Source organism: Babylonia areolata, chromosome 35 (genome assembly GCF_041734735.1).
Source record: "Babylonia areolata isolate BAREFJ2019XMU chromosome 35, ASM4173473v1, whole genome shotgun sequence".
NCBI lineage: Eukaryota > Metazoa > Mollusca > Gastropoda > Neogastropoda > Buccinidae > Babylonia > Babylonia areolata.
Window position 1 is genome coordinate 10,184,460 of NC_134910.1, and position 14,993 is coordinate 10,199,452.

Consider the following 14,993-nt stretch of genomic DNA (forward strand, 5'->3'; position numbering starts at 1 on the left):
TCTTACACCTTTTCGTTCTGGCCTCCGTTTTTAGACGTGGACTCCACCCTTGGCTTCCAATTTGCCAAAAGCACACCTGTTCTTTTTCACTTTGTGCTCTCACCGTGAGCAAGATGAAATCAGGATTTACGTTGATTGATAAAGTAACAAGCAAACTGCCTTTTAGGTCAGATGTTAGCCAGGAGTATTTGTTCACTTCGATGTGTTCTCTAATCGTGTGGTATATTTGTGTGTGTGTGAGAGGATTTGCAAAATGTGTGTGTGTGCACGTGTTGATGTGTGAAATAGAATGACATACTAGAGTGCATTTCAGTGAACCTCCTCTCAGTCTGGGATCTTACTTAATGCTCGCAGACACTCGGATGTCTCTCTCGTTTCCTGATGTTCAGTTTAATAAGCGGTGAAGAAGGGAAGAAAAGTTAGTTAGTTGTTTTTTTTTAATTCTTATTTGAAGAGAATGTATTTTTTGTCACTGATGAATGAAGAATATCACGAATTTGAATGGGACCATCTTTTCTGCATCTCCCCCTTTCTCCTCCCATTTTTCATCCACACTCTCTCTCTCTCTCCATCTGGTGTTTTGGTTCTTCCCAGAAATATTGTTTGCACTGCTGTTTGTTCTTCATTCTCTGATGTCCTTCTCTCTGCAGTTTTTTATTCTCTGATGTCCTTCTCTCTGCAGTTCTTCATTCTCTGATGTCCTTCTCTCTGCAGTTCTTCATTCTGTGCTGTCCTTCTCTCTGCAGTTCTTCATTCTCTGATGTCCTTCTCTCTGCAGTTCTTCATTCTCTGATGTCCTTCTCTCTGCAGTTCTTCATTCTCTGCTGTCCTTCTCTCTGTAGTTCTTCATTCTCTGATGTCCTTCTCCATTCTCTGATGTCCTCTCTGCAGTTCATTCTCTGATGTCCTTCTCTCTGCAGTTCATTCTCTGATGTCCTTCTCTCTGCAGTTCTTCATTCTGTGCTGTCCTTCTCTCTGCAGTTCTACATTCTCTGATGTCCTTGTCTCTGCAGTTCTTCATTCTGTGCTGTCAATCTCTCTGCAGTTCTTCATTCTCTGCAGTTCATTCTCTGATGTCTTCTCTCTGCAGGTCATTCTCTGATGTCCTTCTCTCTGCAGTTCTTCATTCTCTGATGTCCTTCTCTCTGCAGTTCTTCATTCTCTGATGTCCTTCTCCATTCTCTGATGTCCTTCTCTCTGCAGTTCTTCATTCTCTGATGTCCTTCTCTCTGCAGTTCTTTATTCTCTGATGTCCTTCTCTCTGCAGTTCTTCATTCTGTGCTGTCCTTCTCTCTGCAGTTCTTCATTCTCTGATGTCCTTCTCTCTGCAGTTCTTCATTCTCTGATGTCCTTCTCTCTGCAGTTCTTTATTCTCTGATGTCCTTCTCTCTGCAGTTCTTCATTCTGTGCTGTCCTTCTCTCTGCAGTTCTTCATTCTCTGATGCCCTTCTCTCTGCAGTTCTTCATTCTGTGCTGTCCTTCTCCATTCTCTGATGTCCTTCTCTCTGCAGTTCTTCATTCTCTGATGTCCTTCTCTCTGCAGTTCTTCATTCTCTGATGTCCTTCTCTCTGCAGTTCTCCATTCTCTGATGTCCTTCTCTCTGCAGTTCTTTATTCTCTGATGTCCTTCATTCTCTGATGTCCTTCTCTCTGCAGTTCTTCATTCTCTGATGTCCTTCTCTCTGCAGTTCTCCATTCTCTGATGTCCTTCTCGCTGCAGTTCTGTATTCTCTGATGTCCTTCTCTCTGCAGTTCTTCATTCTGTGATGTCTTCTCTCTGCAGTTCTTTATTCTCTGATGTCCTTCTCTCTGCAGTTCTTCATTCTGTGATGTCCTTCTCTCTGCAGTTCTTCATTCTCTGATGTCCTTCTCCATTCTGTGCTGTCCTTCTCTCTGCAGTTCTTCATTCTCTGATGTCCTCTCTGCAGTTCTTTATTCTGATGTCCTTCTCTCTGCAGTTCTTCATTCTCTGATGTCCTTCTCTCTGCAGTTCTTCATTCTCTGATGTCCTTCTCTCTGCAGTTCTTCATTCTCTGATGTCCTTCTCTCTGCAGTTCTTCATTCTGTGCTGTCCTTCTCTCTGCAGTTCTTCATTCTCCGATGTCCTTATCTCTGCAGTTCTTCATTCTCTGATGTCCTTCTCTCTGCAGTTCTCTCTGCAGTTCTTCATTCTCTGATGTCCTTCTCCATTCTCTGATGTCCTTCTCTCTGCAGTTCTTCATTCTCTGATGTCCTTCTCTCTGCAGTTCTTCATTCTCTGATGTCCTTCTCTCTGCAGTTCTTCATTCTCTGATGTCCTTCTCTCTGCAGTTCTCTCTGCAGTTCTTCATTCTCTGATGTCCTTCTCCATTCTCTGATGTCCTTCTCTCTGCAGTTCTTCATTCTCTGATGTCCTTCTCTCTGCAGTTCTTCATTCTCTGATGTCCTTCTCTCTGCAGTTCTTCATTCTCTGATGTCCTTCTCTCTGCAGTTCTTCATTCTCTGATGTCCTTCTCTCTGCAGTTCTTCATTCTCTGATGTCCTTCTCTCTGCAGTTCTTCATTCTCTGATGTCCTTCTCTCTGCACTCCTCTTATACTGTGTTCATCACAGAACAGAGACCGCTGATCAAAGTTGATAGATAATTGCCAATTCCCCCACACACCACCACCTCTTTTCTTTTCTTTTTTGTCTTCTGATCTTCTGTCTGAATTCTGTGTATGTGAGGAACTGGGTTGTGATCATCATTATTTCTGTTATCTCACCTCGTCCTCTACTTGCTCTGACTTTCTACCACACGCCCCCACGCCCCACACCCCTTAGAGCAACTGTTGTATTTTAAGTTTATAGGATGTATTTCAAGTCACTTGATTATGTTTTCATCATTTTTTTTTGTTTTTTTTTTTTTGTTTTAGGTGGGGTGGGGTGGGGCGAGAAATTTTTTAATAAAAAAACAAAAACATGTCCATGTTCATTTTTTGTTGTTGTTGTTAATCTTAGTTACATTTGTCTGCTTAGGAAGAAATGAAACTAGAGTCCTGCAGCCGAGTTATGTGTACAAATTTGTTCTTTTTTTGTTTACTGTTGAACCAATTTTCTCTCTTGTTCACTCTATAGCCATGATCTGATAACTTTTTTTTTTTTTAATACTGTTACCCAAAATATGTGTATGGAATATTGCATTAAGGCAGTGTGTGTTTAAGAAGCCCTTTATTCCTTATTTATGGTGATAAATGCCTTTCTCTGGAACTTCAGCCATACCAATAACTGTCATATCCATCTCTTGATGTCTGAAGCTTGTTTCAAGTAAGAATTATCTCAAGAAAAAACAACAACAACTGCATTAGTATTGTCATATCGTGATGACAAATATTGATTTCTGTCACATATAGACAGGAGTAACTGAACGTACTAGATGAATTCAAATTAGAAATGAATCGACACCCAAAGTGCATGTGTATGAATGAACTTGTGTTTTCTAACTGTAGTAATTTTTAGATGAGTAAAATTGAATTGAATAAAATCGAGTAGACCCAATGAAAACTGATGGGGTTGAAAGGAAATCAGATTTACCATGAATAACTGCAACGGGTCTGATTGTTAGATAATCATGTTATTTATTCAGTAGAGGAAATGATAATAAGAAAAACTTATGAGCCAACATATGACAAAGGAAAGTGAACAGATTTCAAGAAAAGATCAAGGAAATAATATACCTGGATAGTAAAACAAATGACCATTAGCGATGATTATGCATTTTCTTTGTTATGGATGTAATCGGCACTTAACAGGCCTCAGTCATTGAAAGATGGATGTGACATTATTATTAGTGGAGGGGAAGGTATTTTATTGATGAAAATTTGAATGGAATTTTTAAAACAATTTTATAGTTTAAACAATCAACAACCATATTCTGAAGTTGCATGGTCCATGGTTAGTGTGCCTTTACAAGTTTGCATGCCATAGTTCAAAACCATGGGTCAAGCCTGTGAGTGTGTGTGTGTGCGCGCGTGTGTGTGTGCATACAGACAACATAAAACCAGTTTTGAATTCTCCAATTTTTCCTCTTTTTTTTTTTTCCTTCAAAGACTTTAAAACTCAAACATATTTTGTGACTGTTGCAAGTCTCCTCTCTCTGTTCGCATCACCCATTTGTACCATGTGTGTCTGTATTGGTATCTTCAAGTTGTTCGGTTTTCAGTTTGGGCCACTTGAAAGAAAATGGACAGATTTTGATGACGTCCCCTCCCTACTTCTGATCTTATTGATGATTTTTTTCCTTTCTTGGCTTTGTCCTTAGGTATCAGTACTTTTACGAACAATTGTTTTCAGTATCTCTCTCACCCTCATTTTCCAGTTTATTTTCATGCCCATGTATACCCTCCCACACATACAAACATACATTTTGTGTTAATGCAAATGGTGAGATGTTTGTTGATCTGAAGTTGTTTTTTGTTTTTGTTTTGTTTTTTGATGGCGATATATTATGAATGATGTCTGACTGACGATAACTTGTTCGCTGATCTTCCAGTCAATACAATTTTTGTAGGGGTAGAGTGAAGGTTCCTACCTTGTCTTGTGTACATAGCCATATTTGTGTACAGAATAAATATTATATCATGTCTCATGGCTTCATGTCTGTCTTTGTGTGTGTGTGTGTGTGTGTGACTGCTTGCTTGGTGAGAGGTTTAGGTGTGTGGAGAGAGAGGTTTTATATTTGTCATTCTTTATTCTTTATGAGCCTATGGTAACTGGTTCTTTTTTTTTTCTTTTCTTTTTTTCTAATTGTCTCGGAACAAAACTCTGTTTTTCCCTGTCCATACATCCTTGTCATTTTTGTCATGGTCTCTGAAATTCATATTTTTTTTCTTTTTCGGTTTGTAGTCTCTTTACACATATATACTGTCACCAACAGATTATACAGTCTAGTTACATTTCTTAAAACGATTTTCACGTTCCTACATATGCATGAACCCTAAGGAAAGGGAAGTAACTTCTGCAGTATTTTCTGATGTGTCCATATTTATTTCAAGGAAAATTAGTATATTTCACTACACATACTTAACCGTGACCCATTAGTGCAGCCTCCGGCAGGGAGTCTGATTCCTGTCCTGTGCAAACTACTATCCACCTATGTGGAAAAAACGAAAGTAGCTATGGCCAATAACCTCCCAGAAGTAGGTTACCTCCCCTCTGTATCCCTGGCTAGCTTCCTCTTTTGATGGAAGTAATTTTAGGAAAACAATTTCCTTTTTCTGTGTTTTTCCCCCCTGCATCAATGTGTCATGGACGCCTGCTGTTGCTGTAAACTTCACGGGGCTGACTGGGTCAAAGGAACAGCAGACAATGAGGTGTCAAAAATAAATTTCCAAACTTGAGATCTGACAAATTGGATACCCAGTGCATTAAAGGACAGAACTGAAACACACACATACAACCATCAAACACGCAACATTTTCCCATTTTCTTTGTAAGGCAGAAGAAAAAATGAAGAAAAAAAATGGACGGACAGTTTTTAACTTATTGCCACAACTTAGTAAATACATCACACGAGTTGTATTACAAATTCTCCAAAATAAATCAACCTGTATAAAAGATAATGGTCTTAAAATCAGAAAAAATTGCTGACACATCATATAGCACAGAAAAAAGACCCACATAAATATATCTTGGAAAACAATATCACAGACACGCCAGATTCTTCTGACATATGTCAAAATTATCTGCATATTAATGAGAAAATTATTACACTTTTAGGGAGAAAAAGAAATAGCTTTTTTATCTTAAAAATATACAACATACATGAATTCTATATCATTTGTACTTTTTAAGAAAGGTTCAACTTTTCACATAAAAATTATTCCTGATTCTATCGGCCCTGAATTATTTGTCAAATATACCTATTGCCGTATATATCACTGTATACTGTATCAATTCTAAATCAGTGCTACTTGCAATGGAACACCTGCATTGTAAACAAGAATAAAATTCAGTTTGAGATAGGGTTTTTATATACTACATAAAGTCTAAAGGTATCATACTCTATTTTATTTCACATTGTGGTCTGTACCACAATGGATTAACAGATTCATTTGTTCAACACTGTTACTTCAGGACAAACAAGTGATCTGATCACCCCTTATCCTATGAAATGAATTCGACTAGTTAATAGAGTGCATTATAAATTCTTCAAACTACCACCCATAAAGATTCCAAATATATGTGAATTATCCATAAATTACGGAGTATGTGTCTGCAGTACAAATTATTCAACAATGTTACCTTAACTGTTCCATCACTATTCCAGTATATCATCTACTGTTTGACTGTCCAGCCCTCAAGAACCAATATAAGAACAGGGGACAGATTTGAGCACAAGATAAGGCAACGTTCACAGTGTACTATATGATTCACAGTCCTATGTATCACCAATTGCTGAAGTGAAATACCATTCTTCATTGGCAGGGAACGTGCAGGTTATAAAACTCAACTAGACGGGTATTAAAGTTGCCAAATGACTTGACCACCCCCCTCCCCCTTTATACTACTATACAACAGGCAGTGTAATTATACTCATATGTACAGGAATTTAAAAATTGCGCAATGAAAGGCAGTGTAACTGTTATTTATTGGAATCTGAATTAGCCAATGTCAACCAGTGTAGCTACACTGGTGTCAAAACTTGTCAATGACAGCCAGTTAAAAATACACTGTTTACATACCTGGTCAATGACAGCCAGTGTAACAAAACTGTTATCAAAACTAGCCAATGACAGCCAGACTAACTACACTGGTATCAAAACTGGCCAATGACAGCCAGTGTAACAAAACTGTTATCAAAACTAGCCAATGACAGCCAGACTAACTACACTGGTATCAAAACTGGCCAATGACAGCCAGTGTAACTGTTATCAAAACTGGCCAATGACAGCCAGTGTAACAAAACTGTTATCAGAACTAGCCAATGACAGCCAGTGTAACAAAACTTATCAAAACTGGCCAATGACAGCCAGTGTAACTACACTGGTATCAAAACTGGCCAATGACAGCCAGTTTAACAAAACTATTATCAAAACTAGCCAATGACAGCCAGTGTAACTACACTGCTATCAGAATTGCTCCAAAAAGGATGAAAAAGAAAACTGAAATTCAGCAAGTCCCAAAGTCCTGGCCCAGAAAGTGAAAATTGCTGTGATGACCAAGCAACGACAGCTAGGATGTCTTGAGGGCGTCCTTAAAGATACTGTCCATCCTGTCCATTGTGTCGCCCAGTATGACAAACGTCTGCAACAGCAATGTGAATGGTTATATATATAAAAAAAATCCAAAAAAAATCCATCATTTTGCTTCACAGCACTGGATATATATTATAGCAATGTGAATGGTTATTTTAAAAAAAAAGATTCCAACATCTTGTTTCACAGCACTGGATATAACAATGTGAATGGTCATAAAAAATATAAAAAAATTCCAGCATTTTGCTTCACACCAGCACCTGTCTACCTGTCACACACACCTGTCTAACTGTCACACACACCTGTGTCTACCTGTCACACACACCTGTCTAACTGTCACACACACCTGTGTCTAACTGTCACACACACCTGTGTCTTCCTATCAAACACACCTGTGTCTACTACCTATCTCACACACCTGTATCTACCTATCACACACACCTGTGTCAACCTGTCACACACACACCTGTGTCTCCCTGTCACAAACACCTGTCTACCTATCACACACACCTGTGTCGACCTGTCACACACACCTGAGTCTACCTAGTCACACACACCTGTCTCCCTATCACACACACACCTGTCTAACTATCACACACACCTGTGTCAACCTGTCACACACACCTGAGTCTACCTGTCACACACACCTGAGTCTACCTGTCACACACACCTGTCTACCTGACACAGGTGTCTGTGACTAATCCGTCGCTCACCTGTGTGTACAACTTCTCCCTGTACTTCCTCTCCAACGCCTCTCCCTGTTCCTTGCTTTGGTCAGGAGTTTGGGGAGGGGAGGTGGGGGTGGAGGTGCGAGGTTCGGGACCCCCTCCACCCCCTGGGGGTCGGGAGGGCGCGGCCTTCTTGGCCACTGAGGGGGTGGAGGCTTTGGCCTTGGGGTCTGGCTTGGCCGGCTTTGGAAGAAAAGAAAGAAAGAAAGAAAGAAACAAAAATTGTTCACCTTATAAATACCATTTCATTAACTCACTCAGTACGGCCAGTCCTCTCTTCTCCTCTACACAAACCCCTCGGATGTCCAGTGGGTGTCTGAATGACCCAACCTTTAGCTTCCGTCGTCAGAATTGTGGTATTCTTTGTCAACATTCATGTCTTCAATAAAAGTGTCTTCCGCTTGCAATATTTTGATGATGGTAATTGGGGTGAAACGCTATTAACATCGTCTCTTTCGCCGTTCGTATGGAAAGAGTTAAAAGTTGTGTGCAAGAGAGTCAGCACCACCAATGCCCTGGCCGAAATACATATTCAAAATTATTCTCATGCAGTTTAAATGAATGGGTAAATGAGTGAATGGAATCTTTTTTTTTTCTTCTTCTCCTCATTCGTCAGACTGATGCCAGTCTCCGCAATGAAGGCAGCTGTTCGCTGCAGGTTCTTTGAACAGCCGGAAGCAAATGGATATTGAAATACGTAAGATAAACACAGGAACTGACTGCACCACAACCTGCAATCGATGCAGCGACTGGCTATTCATTTATCAATCAATGCAGTGACTGACTATTCATTTATCAAACAATCCAGCGACTGATTATTCAATTTATCAATCAATGCAGTGACTGATATTCATTTAGCAATCAATACAGCGACTGACGTTTCATTTATCAATCAATGCAGCCAATGTTAGTCATTTTATCAATCAATGTGGCGAATGCCTATTCATTTATCAATCAATAAAACAGTGACAGACACAATACACACAGACATGAAGAAGGCTGCACAGCGACTTGTATACACACACATGCGCGCGCGCACTCACACACACACACTCTATACACACACCACACACACATCACTCTCTCTTTCTCTCACACCATGCACACACACACACAAACCACACGCATCCCCCCTCCCAAACACACTACACCCACACCATGCTCACACACACACACACACTCACACACCACACACACACTCACTCTCTCTCTCTCTCTCACACACACACACACACACATACTACCTCTTTCCCAGGTTTCCCGGCCTTAGCATCTTTAGCAGCAGCAGCAGCTGGCTTTTTATCCTTGGAGGCTTCGGCTTTTCCTTTGTCTGCAGGCCGGCCTCCTTTCCGACTGTCACCTGCCATGACATGTCACACCTGTGTCAGTATTGCCATGACATGTCACACCTGTGTCAGTACTGCCATGACATGTCACACCTGTGTCAGTACTGCCATGACATGTCACACCTGTGTCAGTACTGTCATGACATGTCACACCTGTGTCAGTACTGTCATGACATGTCACGCCTGTGTCAGTACTGCCATGACATGTCACGCCTGTGTCAGTACTGCCATGACACATCACACCTGTGTCAGTGCTGCCATGACATATCACCTGTGTCACTTCTGCTGCGATACAACGCTCCTCTGTGCCAGTCATCATTCATACCTGACATACCATGCTGTGTAGCCAAGGTATTGCCCGTCAAAAATCCATCTTAAATACAGTATCAGATGATGCTGTTGATGACAAAGAAGACGCTGCCATGTAGGTCAGTTCAGCTTTATGACTCCTTGACAAGGCTGTACTCTCATAACACATGTGGAGTGATGGCCTAGAGGTAACGCGTCCACCTAGGAAGCGAGAGAATCTGAGCGCGCTGGTTCGAATCACGGCTCAGCCGCCGATGTTTTCTCCCCCTCCACTAGACCCTGAGTGGTGGTCTGGACACTAGTCATTCGGATGAGACAATAAAATGAGGTCCCGTGTGCAGGATGCACTTAGCGCACGTAAAAGAACCCACAGCAACAAAAGGGTTGTTCCTGGCAAAATTCTGTAGGAAAATCCACTTCGACAGGAAAAACAAATAAAATTGCATGCAGGAAAAAATACAAAAAAAAATGGGTGGCGTTGTAGTATAGCGACGCGCTCTCCCTGCGAAGAGCAGCCCGAATTTCACACAGAGAAATCTGTTGTGAAAAAAAGAAATATATGAATACAAATATCATCCTGGCGTCGACCAGGCTGAGAGATACAGACACCAGTAACACTGGTCCAGGAAATCTGAGCCAACACACCGAAAGACCCATCATCTGTGAAGTGGATGATACTCAACTGTGTGCTCTTTGTCTTCCCAATTGAGCCCTCATCACATTCAACTCTTGGTTGGAGCAGACCACAAGCCTAACAAGACACACACACACAATCACCCCATCTGATGGGGATGGAACTGGCATCCTCCCAGTCATCAGTCCGGCATCCTTAACCACTTGGCCACGACAGCAGGTTAAATGCAATATCCTGTCTTTACCAATAATAACGCAGGTTACAGTTGGGTCAACGGTTTACAAAACACTTCAGAACAAGATATATATATATGTATGTGTGTGTGTGTGTGTGTGTGTGTGTGTGTGTGTGTGTGTGTGCGCGCGTGTATGTATGTATGTATGTATGTATGTATCTATATATATGTATCTCTCTCTCTCTCTATATATATATATATCCCCAACCTTGACAAACCAAAACAAAAAGAAGAAAACCCAATATTTTTGAAGACTCACACTCCTACAAAAATCTTGAAGTATGTCCACGACGTAACCAATTTATCACATGTGTTCACACCATCAGTATATTGCCATCAATATATTTTGCTTTCCTTGTACAGAGCTGTCATCAATGATTCTGATATAGTTTTTTTTCTTATTTGCTGTTCAATTGTTGTATACTTTTTTGAAAGTCATAAAGAAAAAAGAAACTGGAAAAAAAAAATTCCATCCCTAAACAGTAAACAAATATCAATTTTCCCTTCTGACTGTTTCTAGACATTGTTCTACATCAAATTTCAATCATGACATCAACAATAAACAAACAACACAATGATAATCATAGACATTATGAACGTATGAAACATGATACAGGCAGCCCACAGTATACTGTAATTTCCATATTCATGAAAAAAAAAAAATCTTATCTTAATATAGTGCTAGTAATAGTGATAATACTTAAGAAATACAATCAATACATTTGTACAACAGTGATAATACTTAAGAAATACAATCAATACATTTGTACAACATGATTTAAGAGCAATATTTACAAGCAAGTATTGACAGTAATTAGTACTAATGTGGTTCAACTGATCATTCCTATAGCTTGCCACTAAGATCTAGCAAAAATGGAAATTATCAAAAAACCCAAACAAAAAAAAAAAAACAAAAACAAAACAAAACAAGCAAAACAACCTCTTAATTTTCTCCCCACTACACATCAAAAAGCATAATTTGGCAGGGAAAAGTCATTTTGACAAGACCCAACAACAAACAAGCAAATATTTACTCCAACAGTGTCACCGAATAAGGTGATTAAGTTAAAATGTCTGCATTGTTTACATACTTTTGTTAACAAGCACCAGATGAAATACAATTTAGTGTGATGAAATAATGTACTCTCATGAACAAACTGAAAAAAGCAGATGAGAAAAAAGCACTTATTCAATAATAGATGTTATAGGCAAATTAACTTATTCCACTGAACTAGTTGCAGGCTGCAAAAGTATGTCACAAAACAACTGTGGATGCAAAAGCAATTCACAATAGCAGTGACCTACAGATGTGAACGCAATTCTTATAGCAAAGGTGTGAACATGGCAATGGTGTATAGCTGTGAATGTAATTCACACAGCAAAGGTTTATAGTTGTTAACAGGATTCACATGGCAGTGACCTATAGCTGTGAACACGACTCACATGGCAGTGACCTATAGCTGTGAACACGACTCACATGGCAGTGACCTATAGCTGTGAACAAGACTCACATGGCAGTGACCTATAGCTGTGAATGACTCACATGGCAGTGACCTATAGCTGTGAACACGACTCACATGGCAGTGACCTATAGCTGTGAACAAGACTCACATGGCAGTGGATTAATGCTGTGAACACAATTCACATGGAAAGGGGGTTCATATATATGTGGAGTGATGGCCTAGAGGTAACGCATCCGCCTAGGAAGCGAGAGAATCTGAGCGCGCTGGTTCGAATCACGGCTCAGCTGCCAATATTTTCTCCCCCTCCACTGGACCCTGAGTGGTGGTCTAGATGCTAGTCAATCAGATGAGACGATAAACCCAGGTCCCGTGTGCAGCATGCATTTAGCACATGTAAAAGAACCCATGGCAACAAAAGGGTTGTTCCTGGCAAAATTCTGTAGAAAAATCCACTTCAATAGGAAAAACAAATAAAACTGCATGCAGGAAAAAAAGAAAAAGAAAAAAAGGGTGGCACTGTAGTATAGCGACGCGCTCTCCCTGGGGGGAGTGCAGCCCGAATTTCATGCAGAGAAATCTGTTGTGATAAAGAGAAATACAAATATTGTAGTGAACATGGTTCACCCAGCAATCACCAATCAAGAGCCATGAAAATGGTTCACATATCAGGTGTACAGCCGTGGAAGGAATCACACTGCAGAGAGGATTTCTCACCAGTGAGCAGCATTTTAGACAACAGGAGTGGTATAAGGAGTGGGGGGTCCTGGACCACTTTGAGCATTTGACCCAAAATTGCCCTCAGCCAAAAAATTTGACCGAGAACTTCTTCTTCTTCTTCGTTCGTAGGCTGCAACTCCCACGTTCACTCGTATGCACACAAGTGGGCTTTTACGTGTATGACCATTTTTACCCCGCTATGTAGGCAGCCATACTCTGTTTTTGGGGGTGTGCATGCTGGGTATGTTCTTGTTTCTATAACCCACTGAACGCTGACATGGATTACGGGATCTTTAACGCACGTATTTGATCTTCTGCTTGCATATACACACGAAGGGGGTTCAGGCACTAGTAGGTCTGCACATATGTTGACCTGGGAGATCGTAAAAATCTCCACCCTTCACCCACCAGGCGCCGTCACCGTGATTCGAACCCGGGACCCTCAGATTGACAGTCCAACGCTTTAACCACTTGGCTATTGCGCCCGTCAACCGAGAACAATTTTTGGGTCAAAGCTCAAAGTGGTCCAGAATCCCCAGTCCTTATACTACTACAGTTTCAGTTTCAGTAGCTCAAGGAGGCGTCACTGCGTTCGGACAAATCCATTTACGCTACACCACATCTGCCAAGCAGATGCCTGACCAGCAGCGTAACCCAACACACTTTGTCAGGCCTTGAGAAAAAATAAATAAAATAAAATAAAATAAAATAAAATAAAATGAAATAAAATATAATAAATAAATTAAATAAATAACTACATAATAATAATATGATTAAAAAATAAATAAATAAATAATAATAATAATAATGAAAATAAAATAAATAAATACATAAGTAAATAAATAAAATAAATAAATTAATTAAAAAAAAACAACAATAATGATAAATAAGCAAATAAACAACAACAAAAAAACAAACAAAAACAACAGACACACATTCACACACATATGCATAACAGATATATATGCACATATACAACAGATATACTACTACAGGAGCAGTGGACAGGGTCAACAACACCTGCAGGTGAACATACCTAGCCCTGACCCTGGCCTCCCTACAGCTGGCAGTGTGTGCGACTTGCATGCTGTCAGCGTGGTTTGTGGACATACCAGAGTAGTGCAATGCCCCCACACCATCGTAAGCATGGCACACAGCATTTACAGGCAAAGATGAAGTTCAGGTGTGTGTGTGTGTGTGTGTGTGTGTAAGCACGTGCGTGCATACGTGTGTGCATTTGTGTTGTTGTTTTTGGGTTGGTTGTTTTTTTTGTTTTTTTTTGTTTTTTAAATCAACTAAATCCACTCACTGGAAAGAACTCTCCCACCTGTACAGAGGAAGAAGGAATTTCACAATGGATCAGTGTGTTACTGGAATCAGTTATTCTAAAACCTATTCCTTTTACTCTTCATTCCATGCCGGCCAACAATGTTCACACTTGATTCAGTTGCTCCACATATACATTTGGCCGTCTGCAAAGTTAAATTTCTGAATAAAAAAAAAAATTTAACAAGAGAGGCAAGGCCTTCAAGACTCACTTGTGATAAATTAAGTCCCCTAGCATTAATTACAGAGTAATTTCCCTTTTTAACTATCTGCACCAAAACGTTTGCATAATAAATAAAAATTCCATGCTTAGCAAAAGAAGTTCCTGTTTGAACAAAAAATGATAATAATGACTCCTCTTGTTGTTGTGTCAGAATAAGTGGTCAAAGTGCTAAGTTTAGAGAATACAAAAAATATAAATATAACAGTAAATGCAGTTTGCATATAATTAGGCTTCTTTTTTTTTCTTTTTTCTTTTTGTGCCCATCCCAGAGGTGCAATATTGTTTTAAACAAGATGACTGGAAAGAACTGAATTTTTCCTATTTTCATGCCTAATTTGGTGTCAGCTGACAAAGTATTTGCAGAGAAAATGTCAATGTTAAAGTTTACCACGGACACACACACACACGGACACACACACACACAGACAACCGAACACCGGGTATAACATAGACTCACTTTGTTCACACACGTGAGTCAAAAAAAAAAGGCAGCTGAATAATTGCAGCATCACCTGGTGACCATATTCATATTACAGCTTCAACTATGCCAGCTTAATGTCCATCTCAAATGTCACAAAAACAAAGCTTTGCTAGGAGGAAGTGTACTACTCATTACTTGCCCTCAACAAAAAGCAACATTAGACAGAATTAAAGAATACCTAACAAAATGAAGCATTACAAAGAATTAAAGACTTATGAAACTAGGAGAGTAACGAACAATAAAGAGCAGTAACTCTCTCCATGTACAACGCATTGGTAACACGTCCGCCTAGGAAGCAAGAGAGAATCTGAGCGCGCT

General features: G+C 39.9%; 1 protein-coding gene across 8 annotated transcripts in view; it reads right to left on the bottom strand.

Moving 5' to 3' along the window:
* Nucleotides 1-5,009: 5,009 nt before the first annotated feature.
* The window catches only part of LOC143277873 (MYCBP-associated protein-like), an 86,255-nt gene continuing 76,271 nt past the window's right edge, over nucleotides 5,010-14,993 (bottom strand). For 5 of the 8 annotated variants that reach the window (XM_076582816.1, XM_076582818.1, XM_076582814.1 and 2 more), the window contains 3 exons: nucleotides 9,186-9,301; nucleotides 7,927-8,124; nucleotides 5,010-7,262 (listed from right to left, as the gene is read on the bottom strand). In XM_076582816.1, the coding sequence (XP_076438931.1) occupies nucleotides 7,191-7,262; nucleotides 7,927-8,124; nucleotides 9,186-9,301 (386 nt within the window). In that variant the 3' untranslated portion in view covers nucleotides 5,010-7,190. Of the gene's footprint in view, nucleotides 7,263-7,926; nucleotides 8,125-9,185; nucleotides 9,302-13,954; nucleotides 13,973-14,993 lie in introns of all 8 variants that reach the window. The other 3 variants (XM_076582815.1, XM_076582821.1, XM_076582820.1) reach the window with 2 other exon arrangements.